The sequence below is a fragment of the Microtus ochrogaster genome, linkage group LG8 (genome assembly GCF_000317375.1).
Source record: "Microtus ochrogaster isolate Prairie Vole_2 linkage group LG8, MicOch1.0, whole genome shotgun sequence".
Classification (NCBI taxonomy): Eukaryota; Metazoa; Chordata; class Mammalia; order Rodentia; family Cricetidae; genus Microtus; species Microtus ochrogaster.
Window position 1 is genome coordinate 730161 of NC_022033.1, and position 18731 is coordinate 748891.

Below are 18731 nucleotides of genomic sequence, written 5' to 3' on the forward strand. Positions count from 1 at the left end.
AGTTATAAGCCACGATGAAGGAGTCACTTTCTACAATCTTCTGAAATGTAGCAAAGCTGTAGGTCCATAAAACATTGGTAGAGGCAGGGCGGTGGTGGCGCACGCCTTTAATCCCAGCACTTGGGAGGCAGAGGCAGGCGGATCTCTGGGAGTCTGGTCTACAGAGCTAGTTCCAGGATAGGCTCCAAAGCCACAGAGAAACCCTGTCTCGAAAAACAAAAAACAAAAAGCAAAAAACAAAAAAACCAAAAAAAAACATTGGTAGAGAAGAGAACAGAGATCTGGGGAGTGTAGTGGAGTCTGCACCAAGCTGACTCCCCTATTAGCTTCTCTCTCTCTCTCTCTCTCTCTCTCTCTCTCTCTCTCTCTCTCTCTCTGTGTGTGTGTGTTCTTACTCTGCAGCACCAGGGAGTTTGTGGGCCTAACTGATGGCTCTAACAACCCCAAGGATATGTTCCCATATTTTTTTTCCCTGAAAGAGAAGATGATGTTATGGAAGTCCAGACAACCTTGAACCTTGCCCCCTTCTCAATGCCTCCTCTTGGAACACATTTCCCTTCTTGGGAACCAGGACTTTTGTCCCTCAGGTCTCTGACTTCTAATCAGAAAAATTGCTGTCCCAGGAGGAGGGATGAAATGAGCCAGGCCCTTTCAAGTTGTCATCAATGAGCTGTGGTCATTTATCTAGTTATTTTAAAAAGTATTATTTTTAATTTTTATGTTATGTGTATGTATATTTTGCCTGCATAAATTTACATGTACCATATGTTTTCAGTGCCCAAGGAGGCCAGAAGAGGGTATCGAATCCCCTGGAACTGGAGTTACAGACAATTTTTTTTTTCCCGAGACAGGATTTCTCTGTAGCTTTGGAGCCTGTCCTGAAATTAGCTCTTGTAGACTAGGCTGGCCTCGAACTCACAGAGATCCACCTGCCTCTGCGTCCCGAGAGCTGGGATTAAAGGCATGAGCCACCATCGCCAGGCCTTACAGAAAACTGTTAACTGCCATGTGGGTGCTGGGAACCAAACCCAGGTCCTCTGTAAGAGCAATCAGTGCTCTTAACCACCGAGCCATCTCTCCAGCTCGACTTAAGTAGTTCCTTTACAGAGACTTGCTTGGAGAAGATGACCCAGAGGTCATGATAAAGCCAGTCTGCGGAGGGAGTGGGCAGCACTTTTCTCCTCTGGAAAAAATCAAGACCTCCTCTCACTGATTGGGCTGAGCCAACTGGACCTCCCTTAAACAAGTCCAGTTGGCTCAGTAAGCCTGAAGTAGGCAAGGATTCTGTTCTAGGGCTGCTCAGGCTAACTCTTGGAGAGCCTCTACAGCCTTCCAGCATACCTACCCAGTGAAGAGGTGGTGCCCCCATGTCTGGTCCGCTTGATGCTAAGAGCTAAGATCCTAGTGGGCTGATCTTTAACTCACAACTTGACAATGGTCAGTATCATCCTCTCCCAAAAGGATCCATTTCTTGACCCCAGGTCCACTCTGGACCCACTTTGGGATTCCTCAGAGAGCTGGAGCTGGGTCACAGGACTTGCTTGTGTAGCTTTGCCTTTCTCAGAGGTGACAACATGGTTGGACTCCCTCTCAAGCATCACGAGGCTAGGAGAGTGGGAAGCCTTGTCCAGTGAGGCAGTACACCTGGACCTACTCTCCCTGCCTGCCTCTGCAATGGCGTCCTAGGGGTTAAGGCACGCGGGGCGGGGCGGCGGGCGGAGCCCTCGCGGAAGCGGGCCAGGCACCGAGGCGCGCGCGGAGCCGGGCGGCTGCGGCGTCCCCGCGCGCGGCCGGGCCAGGTAGGAACGCGGAGCCGCAGCCGCCTTGGCCATGCGGCTGCCGGACCGGAGGCCTGGGCTGGGGCCCGCGCCACCCCCTGCGCGCCGCCCCCGCTGAGTCCGCGCCCCACTGGGCGTAGCAGGCACCATGGTGCAGAAGTCGCGCAACGGTGGCGTGTATCCCGGCACTAGCGGGGAGAAGAAGCTCAAGGTGGGCTTCGTGGGGCTGGACCCCGGCGCGCCCGACTCCACTCGCGACGGCGCGCTGCTCATCGCGGGCTCCGAGGCCCCCAAGCGCGGCAGCGTTTTGAGCAAGCCGCGCGCGGGTGGCGCGGGAGCCGGGAAGCCCCCGAAGCGCAACGCCTTCTACCGCAAGCTGCAGAATTTCCTCTACAACGTGCTGGAGCGGCCCCGCGGCTGGGCGTTCATTTACCACGCCTACGTGTAAGTGGCCAACGATGTGGTGCGCGGTGGGCCTGCGATACCCTAGCCCGGCCGTGGGTTGATTGCGGGCGCAGCTGCGGACTGAGGGGCCCTGGTGTGCGTGTCCCCGCTCGCGCTTGGGTCGCGTCGTGGGCGTGGGGTTTGGGTCACGGCACTGCAGTCTCTGGTTAAAGCGAAGGACAGAAATTGGAGAGTGACTTTGGAGATCATTCTGGAGTCACTGATTTTTTTTTTTTTTTGCACGCGCGGGTGGGGGGGCGTTTACGGCTGCCTAGCTGGGTTGTACCAGCCCTTCCCCCGCAGGACGGGATGTGCTGGTGCCCCAGCCCCCCTCAGCCGGAGAGGCCCCTCCCCACGGCCCGCAGCGCGGAACAAAGGGCCGGCGAGGAGGGAGGGCGGCTAGGCTTTAGGTTTGAATTCATCAGCCGCTTTGCACCCATGGGTCTCACCGACAACCAAGTAAGGGTGGTGAAGAGGGCTGGCTTCTTCTCATCCATCCTCTTAACCTCTTGCTACCCATCTGAGCTTCCGGGTTGCAGAAATGGGGAGGGGACCTAACATCACATCACCTCAGCGCTGGGCTGAGGGCAGCTGCCTGCACCCATTCCTGGAGGCCCCCTCACCTTGTCCTCTACACTCCAAGCAGCCCGTTTGCACCTGCTGATGGCCCCTCTACACATTCTGGGCTCTAAATCCCCAAGTGGAGACCAGCAGTAGGGACCACTGTTGACCCCCAGCACTGCCAGCTTTGGGCCTGGAAGGGACTGGTCCTTGTCTTCAAGTCTGGGACTCCTCCTGGGGCACAGCTGGCAAGGGGCAACCCTGTGTTCGTGCGCACATGAGTGTTCGTGTGTGTGTGTGTGTGTGTGTGTGTGTGTGTGTGTGTGTGTAACCTCCCAGTGCAAGGACGCTGGCTCTCCCATTCCAGTGGAACGAGGAACAGAGGAGGAGCACGGAGACTCGGCCATTTTGTATGAGAAGCATTTGGGGATGGGAGTGAGATTCATGTTCAGGAAAAGTCTCTATCAAGGTGCTCACCTGTCCTGGCCTCGGCAGGATGTGTGTCCTATGAGTGGGCCAGTGTGTGCCTGGGAGTGTTCTGTATGTGGTTTGGATAGGTCTGGGGACAAGGGAAGGTCCATAGAGGGAAATTCTGAGGTCCTTGCAGAATGATGGGCAGAGGGCAGCCACAACTGGTGTGTGTGTGTGGGGGGAGGCTCCTGTGGACAGTCCTGAGATTCCCCGAGGCAGAGGTTTCTCCAGATAGGCTGGCCAAGGTGAGCAGCCCATGGATCAACTCCTACCCCTTCCAGAGAGGTGAATTTGATTTTCTCCTGCCCAGGGTGCTGTGTTTTTCTTTACTCCAAGGAAGAGCCCATGTGTTCTTCAGCTATAGCCATTTTTTCCATCCTTGTCTTGGGGCATAAGAGTTGCTACTGTGGTTGGCTGTAGATTGTCAAGTCCTGGCCCCAGGTGACTCCTGGGGCACAGACAGGATGGAATCCTGTGTCCACAGGGCTGGATGTGGATAGCCAGGATCGTAGCATTATCTAGGATTCTTCTTTTGAGTCTGTAGCCTTTATGGGGCCCTGTCCTGTCCCTGGGTTTGACTTGTCAGTTTCTCTGTGTCTGCTGCCTGCATCCTGATTCCTAAAAGCAGCAGCATACAGAGCTCAGAGTCCAGCATGGGAGGCCCTTGCTTTATGGACTCTGTGTGCTACTCCAACTTACCTATCCCCACGTCAGCCCCAGTTCATTAGAGAGCAACCCCTGTCCCTGAAGTGTGCTAGACTTTAGGGCACACTTCAGGGTTTAGACACTTTAGGGTTTAGACTTCTAGCATGAAGGCGTCCTGCTTCAGCCTGCTGCAGATCTCTTGGCTCCTCTGCTTTGTGGCTAGGGCTCACAGGGAGGTGCCTGGGGGTTGGGAGCAGGAGGGAGAGCATTGAAGAACAGAGGATCTCTGGTGCTAACTTGGGGCCAAACACAAGCGTTTAGTCTCAGAACCCCTGATAGCCTTATCTTTTCATCAGTAAGGCGGTAACAGCCACTCCTGGCTCCCTGGACTTTATATAGACCAAGTGATATTTTCTAGGCTTCCTATTGATCGCATTGTGAACGGTGACACATCTCTGACTGCCTATCTTGCTCACGACCCATCCCCCCAGCTTCCAGACATGGAATCCTCCACACTGACCTCTATCTGATTTAGGCAGTCCAGTGGCTTGAGATTCCTGAGCTTGCGTTCAGCCCTTGTGTTGACAGTTGCTCCCCCCACCCCCCATGGACTAGGCCATGCTGTGTGCTAGGCAGTATTTGGTTTGTTCATTAGTTACCAAGGAAGATGCAGCCTCTCCTGGTATCTCTTGGGGAACAGAGCCAAGGCTCATAGAAGTGAGTCCTCATCTAAGCTGTGCTGGATTTCCCTGGGCTACTTTCCTTCTGCCTTTGGCCATCAAAGCCTGATTTGTGAGAGGTGCAGTTGTACCAGCCTCTTGTCCAGTCCTGTTGGCCCGCTGAAGGTCAGCCGCTGTCCAGAGTCAGGAGAGAGGTGGCCACCCTTGATTTGGACTCTGGTGGTCAAGGCCAATCGAACCCACCATCCACAGGGCCCTGCCATTTGCCTTTTACAAAGTGATGCCACTATGTACTGCTTGTGAGAGATATTTTCAGAAATAGTTCTGCACTCATCTGGAGCAGGGGCGGGGGTCACCCAGGCAGACACTGTGGATTGCCTAGCTCTTTTCAAGGGTGAGCCACAGCAAAGACAAATCTAGACAGAGGTGGGAGTATTATGGGGGCCTTGGAGGAATCAAATCCATCTGTTGTGCTCAAGAGAACTGGAAGGGAGCTCCAGTAACTCAGGGACATAGGGAAAGTTTGCTGGGTCATGATGCTCCTACCACATGCTAGCCTTATTGCCTCATGGCCAGAGGAGCTTGGTGGGGAAACTAAAGCTGAAAGGGTTCTCCTGTGTAAGCAGAGAGGTGGCTTGCCTTAGAACTGAGAGTGTGGACAAGTTGGTCTTTTCAACATCCAGGCCAGCAGCCAGCTAGAAGAGAAATTGGCATTTAAAACAGCTAAGTAGAAAACCAAGTCATGAAGGTTTGTACTGTGGATTCTGGGCTTTCCCATGGCTCATCTCTTTGGGCTGATCACCAAGACCCCTCTGTCCACTGTGTCTAGGTATCCCTATAAGGGCCCTAGGAGTCCCAGAGCCATTGCCAGAGGCTGTCCAACTAGGTAACACCTCCCATTTCATAGTCAGAGCAACATCCAGGATCAGGTTCAAGGGTCTTTGAGTGCTTTGGGCCCAGATCGGCCTCCTTCCCCAGTGGAATGGTGTCTAGGCTGGCTTGTAGCTCTTTCTCATTCCCCTTAACTGCTTTTAGCTCTAAGGCTGGAAGTTGGAATTGGAGGGTCATTTGAGGGGTAGGTACAGGCCTGGTCCTCACTAGAGCAGACAAGAGAGGTGTTGACTTGGACTTCCAAGGTCTGGTCTCTGACGGTATGGTTTATGGCATTTGGGGAAGAACCCTGATCACTGAACAGTGGTGTGTGCTCAGCTTCTCTCAAGTAGCAGGTCTTCCTGCAGCCTCATTGACTGAGATTCAGAAAATCTTATGGAAATTTCCCAAAAGATGGGAATACCTCAGAGAGTTGTGGTTTCCAGGGAAACCTGTGTTTCTTCCCTGGCCTGCTCACAGTTTCTAACCCTCGGCGATAACTCAAACAACACTGAAGAGATGAACAATTGCAGTCCCTCTGCCCTGTTTATGTGTAGAGTAAATCTTGAAACACCCTTGCATCTGCAAAGAAACAATGAATTAGCAAGTAGGCAAGGAGCTCTCTGGGTAGCATTCCAGATGCCAACAGAGAAACCTCATTTCTACGGACAACAGCATGAGTCAGACATGTAATGAGTCAGATATGTAAAGTCATCAATACGGAGACTCAGGACGGCCCACAGAATGTTGCCAGCCTGAAGAAATTTGACATGGAGATTGCTAGGTGCTGGGAGTGCTCCCAAGTGCTGGCCTTGTAGGTAGGACGCCTATCTCTGATTCTGAAAGTACTTGAGACTGGAGTGCTTTCAAGGAGCCAGGGACAGTGTCTAAGTACAGATGGAACCCAGTGGTGAATGTGGGGTGTTTAGTGTCCAGTGAACAAAATGCACAGACTTCTGTAGATCATGATGATCTTGGCTATGTCATTGCATCCTGGGTGAGGTGTTCTGACCCCCTGTTTTTGAGAGAACAGGGTCCCTCAGTTGAAGTGAGGACAGGTGAGTCCACTACTTATTGTACGGTTGAATCTGGGGAAAAGGGCAAGTTCTTAGGACCAAGGGCTCTCTGGAGAACTGTGGAGTGTACTGACAGCTGGATTTGAGCATGTGTGGGCTGAACTGACATGGGGAGGCATGGAGAAAGGATGTGGCATGTGCTGTGTGCCATCTGTGTATCCTTGAAGTTGGATGAAAGGGTTGGCCCTGGCCCTGATCCTGGACATTTCCTTTAAAGGCTGAAGTGACACTTGTGAGCCCCTTTCTGGGAGGAGAGTAAGCTCTGAGCTGGCCACTGTTGTCCCCTGGTAATGTAGAGTTGATGAAGGGAATGCTTCTTTTCAGGGACCTTCTTATCATTACAAATAGTGTTAAGTGAAGCAGACCACCTTGTCACATAACGACCTACGTGCCTTCCACCCATCATGTTTGCACCTTTGTGTTCTAGCTGCTGAAGGTGGGGTTGGTGGGGGACTCTTATCACCTCTCAGGGATGAAGGATGATAGGGTGGGACTGAGGGTTCTGGATGGCCCTCCTGCCACTGACTAGTTCCAGATTCTGGACATCAGTTTCCTCGTGATGTTCCTAGGTGGGTGTGGATTTGGGTCGTTAGACACAAAGGTTTATAGGTACTGATGTTCATGGATTATGCTGCCTGAGATTGGCAGATTGCGACCTTATCCAGTGGATGTGGAAGAGTGGGGACCACATCTGGTCCAGTTGTAGACAGTGACTTTCCGCCTCCCACACATCAGTCAACCCTTAGGCAAAGCCTCGGGATATAGTCTGTACCTTGACCCTGGAAAGCTTATTTGGGCCACTGTTTAGCCGGAGGCACAGGTTTAGAAGGCTTAGGCATGAGTTCTGAGTGTCAGAAGCTTGTCCAATGCTTGTCAGCTCCTGGAAAACCAACCGTTTTCCTAGAACAGTGTGTTTGTGTGTTTTGGAGTTTGAGGATGTGTTCCTGTGTGGGGCTGAGCGACATATGTTACAGGACTCTCACGATTGGGCATTGAGGAGAGGAACGATTCTGTCTTGACAAACACAGTGTGCAGGTTCTACCAGTAGTCCCTCAGACTGCAGAGGAACTGCTGTGTAAGCCCTGTCGACATCTGGTTTCTACCCAGATGTGGATGAGTTGGCTTGGCTGGGCCCCCTTCACAGCGAGCATTGTCCTCTGTGTGTGGATACCTGCCAAGCATGGGCCTCTCCTTGTCATGGCTGGAACTTTGCTTCCAGATAACAATTTGTTGGTAGCTCCAGGAGCTTCTTCAACACCGCCTCACTCACAGTGGCATTCCAGACACCAAGCCGTGGTTTGGAGGAGGAAACCCAGCTGCAGCCCTCCAACCGCCTAACAACAGCAGAAGCAGTTCAGCCAATTTGAGGGCAAATGCAGGGTGTCGAGTTGACCCGTGACTGTCCCCAAAGATCAGATTGGCAGTGACTCATGGCTGCCATGTGCCTGCCCAGCCCTTTACAGTCAGGCCTCCTCTGGGGTCTGTGCTCCAAGTGAACTCTGCTTTCTTGCTGACTTGCTTGTAGTTCTCAGAATCCCAGGTGTGTGCTGTGAGCTGTGAGCTGTGTGCGGGTGCTATACTTTATGTCCACGGTCAAGGGTCTTGAGAGCAACTGTCTAGGGTGGGGATGCACCATTCTGTTCAGGACTACCGCCTTGTGCAGGACTGGAGGCAGCAAGAGTCCTGGTACTCTGCATCCTCTCTTATCCTGTGTGTGCAGGTCTATGTGCGCATGTGTGTAGAGGCAAAAGGTTAACCTTAGATGTTGCCCAGAAGCCATCCATCTTGCTTTTTGAGACAGGGTCTCTCACTAGGACTTGGGCTTCTCTGATTCAGTTAGGCTGTTTCTGCCTCCTCAGTGCTGGGATAACAAGACTGTACCACTATGCTTTTTTTTTTTTTTTAAACACAAGTACTGGGGATCAAATGCAGGTCCTCATGCTTGTATGTGAAGGATTTTACCAACTGAGCCATCTCCCTAGCCTCATTTTTATTCTCTTTATCATTCCTGGCACCCCCCAAGGTGAGGCTAAGGATTGTTCCACCCAAGGTGAGAGACTTAGTGGTGAGGCAAAGGATTGTTCCAGAGGGACATGCTGAGAAAGAAGTGGGCTAAGAGCAGCAGCAGCTGACCCCATGCATTCCTTCAGAGCAGGTGGTCTTGTTCTGGGTATAGAAAACCCACCCAAAGGGAAGCTCTTAGCATTGTCCCTAGTCATCCCTGTCTCTCTTCAGTTGGCTGAAGGGAGTGGCTGCAAGGGCTGTGGGACATTGGCTTCTCTATGTGGAAAAAGGAGGCAGGATATGTTCCAGACACACTCTTCATTGTCTTTGGGCTCTGCTGGCTAACCAGCTGGAGCAGAATTAGATCTTCAATTTCTTTTTTTTTTCTTTTTATATTGGGAATAATTTTGTGAATGCCTAGCAGAGCAATTATTCTAGAATATTCTAAATGAGAGTTGCTTGGAAACTGTCTGCATAGATTCCGTGATGATCTCACGGTGTCAGTCACTTCCAAGGTGGCATCCCTGGAGAGCCTTCCTTCCCCTAAGTAGGGGGGCTCTTCTGGCTCCAGGTTCTGCCTGGACTCTGGTCCCTTCCATACAAGAGCCACCAACTTTGTCCTGTGCTGGAGACATCACAAGACTGGTGCTACCTGTCTACTTTGACTTGGAAAGACCCTGATTGGTGAGCATGAGGCAAGGGTCAACTCAGTTTAGGGACGCAAGATAGAAATGAGAAAAATTTGGAGACCCTGTTCAGAAGAGGCTGTGTTGAAGGATTGTGCAGTGGATGTGTGGGGTTCTGAGCCAGATGCAGTGGTGCTGTGTGATGCCTGGAGGAGGCACATGAAGGACTTCTGGAGCACCAGGGTTTGGCGGGAGGCTCTTTAGATGCTCTCTTTATTTTTGTTTGAATATTTTTTGAAAGATTCACACACATATGCAATATATCCTGATCCCATATCCACGCCTGTTCTCCCTGCTCCTTTCCCCAGCTATCTTATCTGCTTCATGTCCTCTTTTTAAATTTTGTTTTTAATTTTAGATTTACTTTTACTTTATTTTGAGAAAAGGTCTTACCGTGTAACCCTGGCTCGCCTGGAACTTTATATGTAGACCAGTTTGGCCTCAAACTCACAGAGATCTTCCTGCTTGTACCTCCAAGTGCTGGCATTAAAGGCCTACACCACCACACTTGGCTGTTTTACTTTTTATAACCCACTGAATCCAGTTAGTATGGCCTTTAAAACGTGGGTGTGGGCTATCCACTAGGGCCTGGGCAACCTACCAGTTGTACCTCCCAAAGAAAGGCGACTCACCCTTCCACAGCAGCCATCGACTGCTGATAGCTCCTTAGCTGTGGGTGTGACCTGGGTGACCCTCCTTCCCTTCTGGGTTGGAATTATTAACTGGCTGATCTTGTGCAGGTTCTGTGTAGGTAAACCCAGCTGCTGTGAGTTCATGTGTCCAGCGGATAGGTCACGTCCAGAGAACACTTCACAGAAGCTTTCCAATCTTCCAGCTCTTACTTTTTAAAATTTTTTTTTTTTATTTTTACAAGACAGGGTTTCTCTGTGGCTTTGGAGCCTGTCCTGGAACTAGCTCTTATAGACCAGGCTGGTCTCAAACTCACAGAGATCCGCCTGCCTCTGCCTCCCGAGTGCTGGTATTAAAGGCGTGCCACCACCACCAGGCTCAGCTCTTACATTCTTTAGTTTTCTCTTCTTTGATGTTCTTTGAGTATTGTGTGTGTGTGCATGCGCACGTGTGCGCGTGTGTGCATGCATGTATGTGTGTGCGTGCATGCGTGTGCACATGTGTATGTGTGTGTGCATGCATCCTTGTGTGTGTGTGTGTGTGTGTGTGTGTGTGTGTAGTTATTAGAACTAGGTGGAGGGCATTATTCACCCTTTTCAGCCCTTACTTTCAGAATAGGCAAAATTCACATGAATCACACAGCAGTCCAGTGGAAAAACCTGGGGCTGTATGAGGTGGTTAGCAGTGCAGAGATTCTCCAGACTGGCCTTCTTACTGCTTAGCTGTGTCTTCCAGCCTATTCTCTCCTCTAGAGATATGGTTTATATGTATTCCCAGGGTACATTTTTAGACCATGTGGAATCTTTAATATCCTTGTTTTTGCTACCTTTACCCTGCCAGTCCTGCCATTTTCCTGTACTGAGTGTGGGGGAGGTGCCCAACCCCACTCCAGGCCCGCTGCCTGGGCACATCCTAACGTGGGTTCCTTGTTGATGGAAATGAAGGACATATCTGAGCTTCTGCCTCTGCTAATATTGCCGCTGTGAGGCCCTTGGATGTCTTAATACACACGTCTGGGCTGTAGGAGATATGGCAAAAAGCTTTAGACTACTGTGAAAATGTTCTCATCCAAAACCAGTATTTCTCCTCAGGCTGGATGTACGGATTCAGTGCTTGGTGTTCATTTGTTTGTAGAAAGCCTCTGGGTGGAGGACAGCAATGTGGAGCAAGGCAAGGGTCTGGACCGTTCTTGTCACCCCTTCTGTTCAGATGGCCAGCACAGAGGAAGGCCTGCTGCACTTGGGGAGGAGGTGGGGGTTTCTGGAATTGGGAAGGGTCAGGAAAAGGATGGGGCGGGAGTGTGGGGGAGTGGGAATGGCTCCGTGGTGCTGACCGTGGTCCTGGATTCAAGTGCACAGTCGTATTTTCTTTTGGGTGAAAAGCTCCAAGCTGTGATTGCTGCTCCCGCCTTCCCACAAAATGAGGCTCAGCTCAGTTGTTAGCCCTGGAAGGCACAAGAGCTTGGGGGATGATTTCTATGGGGAAGTAGGGGCTATGAGTCAAAGGCACAGGGAGGTTTCCTTCTTCCTGGGTCAGCATGAGAAGAACTTCTCCATAACGGCGCTCCGTGACACCTAGTTGAATTAGCCAGGTGCTGAATTCTGGCATGCAGAAGGAACTGTGTGGGCGGACAGCTCTGGAGGCGTTGGTATGACCAGCTTGCTTTGTCTCTCACAGAAGCGCTTAGTTATGGATATTATTTCTTTTCCGTTTTTATTATATCCCCAGTGTAGGAAACTGGGAACAAGAAGTGTGTAGAGATTTCCATCCTCTGCCTTTCTGTGAGTTTGTAGAGCAAAACGAGACCTGGGGTCTGGTTTCTATCCTGTGTTCACACCACACTGGGGTTTCCTTACGGATTATCTGTTCCGTGCTGTGTCTTCTCCTAGGGACTGTTTGTCATTCCATCTAGTTCACTTGGGGACACCCAGGTTAGGATGGTGTCTGAGTTAGTGTCCTGTAAGCCTGTATGTCTGTCCATGGTATATCCTGTGCAGCTGGGTCATTTCTGCAGGCTGTGCTTCTGATTATGGCCCCATCTCTTGCTCCGTTCATTTGGATCATTGGGAAGTCTGGTAAGGAGCAAGAGAGGCCCTGGTGTGGCCCAGGAGAGGCTAATATCAGGACGAGCTTCTGTTTGAGGGATGAGCTCTCCATCAAGGGAGCTGTGCACATTGTGGGAGAAAGTATTCAGTAATGATCAGGAATCAATGCTGTGAGCTGTGGAGCCAGCCCAGGAGCACAGCCTGGGCAGGAGGCAGGGGCATGGCTATCCATCTAACTTGGGATAGTGGATGGGGAGGCCTGGGAGGTATTCTGTCAGGAAAGCCGTTGTTGGAGTACCACGAACACCTGATGGACCGCCTGAACCATGGAAGAAAATGGAGATTCACATTCAGGAGGGGTTGAGGTTCCATGGTGATCTTTCATCAACAGCAGCTAGGGAGAAATGTCACTTTCATGAGGACTTCTATAAGCCACTTCTACCCCTCACAGCTGCAAGGTGGGGCCTATGGGGGGAGGAGCTCTGGCTAAGTTCGGAAGTATCTGTGTTGGGGGTTGAATATCAAGGAATAGTGGGTACGGAAAGGAGAGCCTGGGCACGGAGGGACGGGCACTGGTACTGACCAAGGGCATCATCTTTTCAATGGTGGGAGAGGGCATGTTCTGGAAGGGGTGATGCCAAGTCCATAGTTGCTGAGGTTCTTTCACGATCTGGAAACACCATATATACTCAAGTCTTCCCAGAGAGACTGGGTTGGTCTTGTCTCAGAGGCCCCAGAGAGCACCCTTCCTCTTTATCTCCATTTTCACCAGGATGGCCCCATGGAGCCCAGTGATCACAGGCTAGGGAGTCTCTGGAGAGCATGCAGACTGTCCTTTTACAAAGAGACCCTAAAGCAGAAGTATTGCTTGGAGCACAGAGCTAACCACTCTGGAGAAATAATTTACTCTGCTTGCCTGTTGTCTTTTAAAACTGAGGTGAAATTCTCCTAGCATAACCCTTACCATTTGTGGGTGAATAAATCGGGGGTAGTTTGAGGAATTACCACGTGGCCAGCAGTGCTCTGTGTTGCCAAGGACTCAGGTCTCTATGGGCAGTTCCCCACAGTGCCCATTTCCATGTCCTGGTGCTCATTGATCTCTTCCTGTCTGTGATAGGTTGGTTCTGGACATTTCCTACAAGTCCAGTGCTTTTCCCCATGTGCGGCTTCCTCTGAGTGCCTGGGTTGTAGGGCAGTGGAGCCTTACTTCTTTCTGTGGGTGGCTGGGGTCTATTTTGTCTGTTCATCTGTCTGCTGATGGATACGTGGGTTATCTGTATCATTAGGCAATGCAAGCCCAGTTGCCATGTAATTTCTCTGGGGACACAGTGTTGTCTGTGGTCTGCTGCTTTTGCGCCATGCCAGGCTTAGGGTGGCCAGGGTCTTGTGCAGCTCCGATCTCATCTGTGCTCAGACCTACATACCGTACTGACTTCCTTCTGTCTTGGCCTTCTTGGTCGTGCTTGTGAACAGCACGAAGAACCCCCAAGCGATGCTGGAACAGGCATGAACACGTGTTCCGGAGCTGGCTCCAGTATGGTCAGGGCAGGATCCCACTAGTCAGGACCTATAGCCTGTGTACAGGTGTGGGTGTGGCTTTCTGGGCATTGGGGAGGACAGGACAGATGAGATGTGTCCTCAGTGGAAGTGAACTTGCTTGAGGCACGAGAGTCTGGAGAAAACGCTACTCTGGGTTGTGTGATTAGAAGGAAGCTCCAGGTATCAAAAGGAGATGAACAAAGGCCCCGAGGAACGGGAGGGTCATGGCAAGGCTGAGAAAGAGTGGAAAGGAGTAAGGAAAGAACCAGGTATGGCCAGGATCTTAGGGCCCTGGGGCCAGCATAGAGCTTTGAACCCGCTGACACACATTTCCACCGCAACTTTGGCCGCTCCTGGGATTGAGATGGGACAGGTTTCCTGTGGTCTCAGGGGGCTGCACAGCGGACTGGCATGGGGCATCCTGGAGGGGAGGGCAGAGATAAACTCCTGGGAAGGGGTAAAGATGCTAGGTTCAGGGCTATGAGCCTTCAGTCGGGCTGCCTTCTTGGGTGATTTGACAGACAGGGATGCAGTGTAGGCCCTGGACAGCCATAGCTGATATATACCGAGCTCTGGCCGGCACCCATGGAGACTAATGGGAGTAAACCTTGTGGAGGTTTAGTATCCAGGGATCTCATGTAAGAGGTGTCAGGTCCTGAGGTGGTGCCTGGGTAGGGCTCTTCCTGTGCTGAGCTGGCAGGTTTCTGACAAGCCGAGCCCTCCATGGTCCTCAGCTTGGCCATCTGTGCCTGTAGCAGATACCTGGGCTTTCTGGGGAAGCCTAATGGTGTCCGTAGCAGCTTCTAGCTGGAGTCCCTGTGAATCTTGGACTTCTGATGGGATGAATAACAAGAGAGCAATGTGTAGGCGTGGGTCAGGGGCAGTGGAAGCTCCAGACCTCTGTAGCAACCCCCATCCTTGAGATAACCATTGTCGGTCAGCAGGGATGAGGGGACCCATGAGAATCCCTCCTGACCTTGGTGTTTGGAGATGAGGGACAAGATGGGGGCCATTGGTGGAGGTCTCGAATGCTGAGTCAGCAGCTGAGCCTCTGAGAACCTGGGGCTTCCTGAGCTGCGGTCTTCAGGGTCTAAGGCATTTTCAGAGCATCTGGTGTGTGTTGGGCCTTGTCTGTCTCTCCTGGGCAGCTTCCTCTCACCTCTTGAGGACTTTATGCTCTGGTGAGTGGCTCTGGGTTGGGTAGATGGGCCTTGGTGTGACAGACAGGCCAGTACTCCTCCGGAGCAGGGCAGTATGAGAGAGGGCCTCCCTCCGTCCTGTCCAAGTCCAGGGGATGAGCAGCCATCAGCATCCCAGCTCCGCTCCATTTCCGACATCGAAGGAGGCAGTCGTCCTGGCAGCAGAGCAGTTTATTAGGGGCAGAAATTAGATTCCAGGTTACAGCGCTGCCTGCGCCTAATGGACGAGGCGGCAGGAGGTCCTTGGGGAGTCATGTGTGATCTGCACCAGAGAGGATGTGCGTGGCCTCACGGTGGCTGCCCTCTTCGGGCCTTACGGTGCTCCCGCCTCAGAGCAGGAGAGGCCCAGCCTTATGGGAACGGGGATTATGGTGGTGGTGATCCCGTGTGGGCATATGATTCCCTTCTGTGGACGGGGTTCCCATACAGGGTAACTTCGCCTGCTGTAGTTGAATCCCATGTGGGCCACGCCAGTGGCCGTGGAGAATCTTTTTTACCATTTGTAAGTGGGGGCAAGAGCAGCTGTCTGCGTTTAGGGTCATCACACCACACACCTGGCGTGAAGTATGCCAGCTGAGACTTTCAGCGCGTGGAGCCAGCTCTCAGTAGTCTAAAAGTTGTGGGCAGGGCTGGAGGTCTGTGCTAACCCATCTTCCTTTACTGTCCAGACATTAGATCTTCTTCAGTTACCAAACATGCAATAGGATAGTGGACCCTGGCCTCCTTGGGGCAGCCTTTGCGTCAGGATCCAGGCTGGAGTGTGTTCTGGGTCTGGCAGTGGGATAGCCAGTGGGAGGCAGTATTGGGGGGAGATGGCAGCACCTTTGTTATGTTTTTCTAGAAGAGAAAGATTCCCTGTTATAAGACTGAAGAGGCGGGAGGAGGAGTGTTTCCTTGGGGTGGCAGCCTTCCAAGTGTGCAGGGATCCTTGCATTGGCTGCATACATATCCAAACTGTGCCCTCGACAACGTAGGCTTGCACCAGTTGCCACTGACCACTAGGAGGTGCTTCTGGGCCCGACTGAGGGCGCTTGGCCCTGCGTCTTTGCCCATCCCCCACCTTTGCTCCCAACCTGTCTCCTCTCTTCTGTATTCTGGTTCAAGTGATCATCCTCTACCCAGAGTTGAGAAGTCCCTCTAGCTGCTGGATAAAGATAGCCTGGCTCTAATTCTCCCAGTGGTTTCTTGTGATTTGGGCCTGGATATGTCTCTAGTTTCAGAACAGTTCCATGCAAGCTTCATTCTAGGTGACTTTCTCTGAGCTAGGGTGGGTTGCCAAGGACTGTCTGAGGACCCTGCCTTGCTCCTTTTTGGCTCTTGAAATCTGAGGCTGGGGACCAGCTGCTCGTGATGCTGGTCTCCTTGGCAACTGCTGTCAGGGAAGCCTCCTGAAGTTGAATCTATTATCATAATTAGCCCCGAAACCCCTTGTGTTGTAATTCTTGGCTGCAGAGAAACCAGCCCTCTTCCTGACCCAGGCCTCTTGTTCTTTCTGAGCCTCCAGACTTAGCGATGGCTGCACTGCAGACTGTGATGAACCTTTTCTCATCCAAGGCTCCTAACCTTGGTTTGGGGGTGCTGGGGGGGGGGGAAATTTGGCCAAGTGTCAGAGGGTGTCTCATGGCATGGAGCTCCCAAAACTGCTTCTCCCATGTTTCCCCAGTCCCATCTGGTTGAAGACAATGCTGAATTTAAGTCTGAATGTTTGTCACAGGGACAATTCTTGTGATGGCCGGTTCCAGTGGGTGGTTCCAGGCCCTGTGAACACTGGTGCTCATGCTGGTTGAGTACCCCCAGGGTTTCTGTCTTCTCTCGGAGGGGAAGGAAGATGCTGCTTATCTTCCTATTGCAGTTCCTATGAGTTGTCAGAAAACAGAACACAGCATAGCAGGGCAGGGGGGAAGGGAGGGGATGGACATTCCCAGGACAGTTTCTGCCCGTGGTTGAATGACCACTGACACATGATGGCTTAGCCTGGAGGAGGCTAGCCTTGTGTAGAGGGTAGGTCTGAGGGAGACCTCTATGGTTCTCCTGTTGTCATTTCTCCCCCATACTGAGGCGGAGACCTGGATCCTGTGAAGTACCACATCATGGAGGCTAGAGATTAGGGGAGCATCCATTACCCCCTCCCAAGGTTAGAAGGTAGGAAGAGCCCTACCTTCTAGAGCCCCAGTGCCCCTCCTCATCTCTAAAGCGGACACGAGTGTGGGATGTGTTGGGGTTGGTATGTGCTGGATGGGACAGTCACGTCACTGAGGTACTTACAGGTGGATGGGTTACGAGTGTCTAGGTAGTCATCTTGGGCCTGGAGGCATGGCTAGGCTAGGGCCCCTCTCCTTGGAGGCTTCCTGCCTGGGAGGAGCCTGGTCACACAGCCTGAGCTCCTTCCTGTCTCTGAGCTTCCAAGAGCAGCGTGGGCGCTGCTCTTCCTGCGTGTCCCTCGCAGCCTCCCCTGCACCAGCCTTCCTGGAGGGGGCCATCTGCTCTGTCTGTTCTGAAAACTTAAAAAACAAACCGTGGAGTGGAGGAGCCATGGCAGGCACTTTCTGGAGGCTGCTGGGGTAGCAGGGCTCCAGAGTGGTTTTTCTCTGTACGGTGGATGATATATAACCCGCTGGCTGCATGAGAGTGTTCTGGGGAACTAGGTTTATGTTCCCGCCATTGGCTTTGTATAACCAGGTCATCATGCCCCTAGAATGTTCTGAGAGGGCTTGGTTAACTGGCACCTCGGCCTCGGTGGTTTTTATTTAAATTTGGGTCTGACTGATCAGGTCATCGGGTCAGGTGGCAGATTCTTTTTTCCTGCGGAGCTATCTCATTGGCTCAGATTCAGTGATATTTTTTTCTTTTCTTTTTTTTTATGGGAAAAACCTGGATACGTTTATTCTTCACTTTTTATTGTTTGAGATTTCACACATGCATATAATGTGTTTTTAAACTTACCACCATCCCCTCTCTCATTGCTCCCTTATCCACCCACCACCATTTTTTTTTCTCCCATCTTCATGCGTTCTTTTTTTAAAAAAACCTACTGAGTTCACTTGGTGTTGCTAATGTGTAGTGAGTGTCAGGCCCATGGGCTGGGGGATAGATAGCCTCCTGGGGGCAGGATCCTTGAAGACAATGGGCTCCATCTCACCCAGCATCCCTAATCTGCCAATAGCTCTTCAGCCAGAGGTGGGACTTCACGACCGCCTCGCTCTTGCATTCTGGTTTGATCTCGCACGGGTCTTGTGTATGAAGCCAAGAAGCCCAAGAAACCACTCAGGGGAAACAGGGAGGTTTCAAGGAAGGGATCAGAATGCAGATGGTATGAAGGGGCAGGGAGGGAATACTGGTATAGGAAGGGTTAAGTGAGATGGGTAATAGGAAGACAGGGTCCCTTCGGTCTTTTTAACAAAAAACAATATGTTGTACCACAGGGAGCTGGATTTTCTGAACTAAGTGTGGATTCTCTGTTTTTGAGTTCTGCCCTTGAAGGTCTGTCCCTGGCCCTGAATTCCTTTCTGTCCAGGTCCAGCACATATCCATCCTCTCTGCCAAATCATTCTTCTGTCAAAACACCTTCCCTGCCAACTCCTGTTAGCTTCTGGCCAAGCTAACTCCTCGTTACTCCGCAGGCCCTGGTCCCAGGGACCCCTCTTTGTGGAAACTTCCTCTGGGTTCCTGCCAGGCTAAGCTGCTCCTGGTGTGCTTCCGTGTTCCTCGCGTGTTTGCATCGCCTCTCAAGCCTCCGTGATCTTTATCAGGGCACGGGCATCTCTGTTAGCCTTCCCTCTCCTTTCCTGCTGCCCACGTTGGGAGTAGACACCCAGGCGGTCGGAATAAGTGCTAGGAGGCATTAGAGATGTCTGTACTTTCTTTTATTTATCTTTTCAGTGCTTAGTTAATTGAACAAATTGGCTAATGAGCAAAGGAAATTAATTGCAGTTTTGAAATGTGACTGCGGCTTTTGTGTTGTTCTGATCGCGCCAGCAGCCGCCACTGCCGCCAGAGCCTCTGCTCAGGAGCGTGGAAGCCCGAGGCTTCAGGGCTGGGTGCTCGCTCTCAGAGCCACAAACCTGGGACTTGTCAGAAGCCCGGGGCTCCAGGGCTGGGTGCTC

The 18731-nt window shown here is 51.8% G+C and overlaps 1 protein-coding gene across 13 annotated transcripts in view; it reads left to right on the forward strand.

Annotated features, from left to right (window-relative positions):
* Positions 1-1753: 1753 nt before the first annotated feature.
* Positions 1754-18731, forward strand: part of Kcnq2 (potassium voltage-gated channel subfamily Q member 2) — a 59850-nt gene continuing 42872 nt past the window's right edge. For 6 of the 13 annotated variants that reach the window (XM_005362719.2, XM_026787145.1, XM_013352125.1 and 3 more), the window contains exon 1: positions 1755-2222. In XM_005362719.2, coding sequence (XP_005362776.1) covers positions 1927-2222 — 296 coding nt within the window. In that variant the 5' untranslated portion in view covers positions 1755-1926. Of the gene's footprint in view, positions 2223-18731 lie in introns of all 13 variants that reach the window. The other 7 variants (XM_026787142.1, XM_026787143.1, XM_026787146.1 and 4 more) reach the window with 2 other exon arrangements.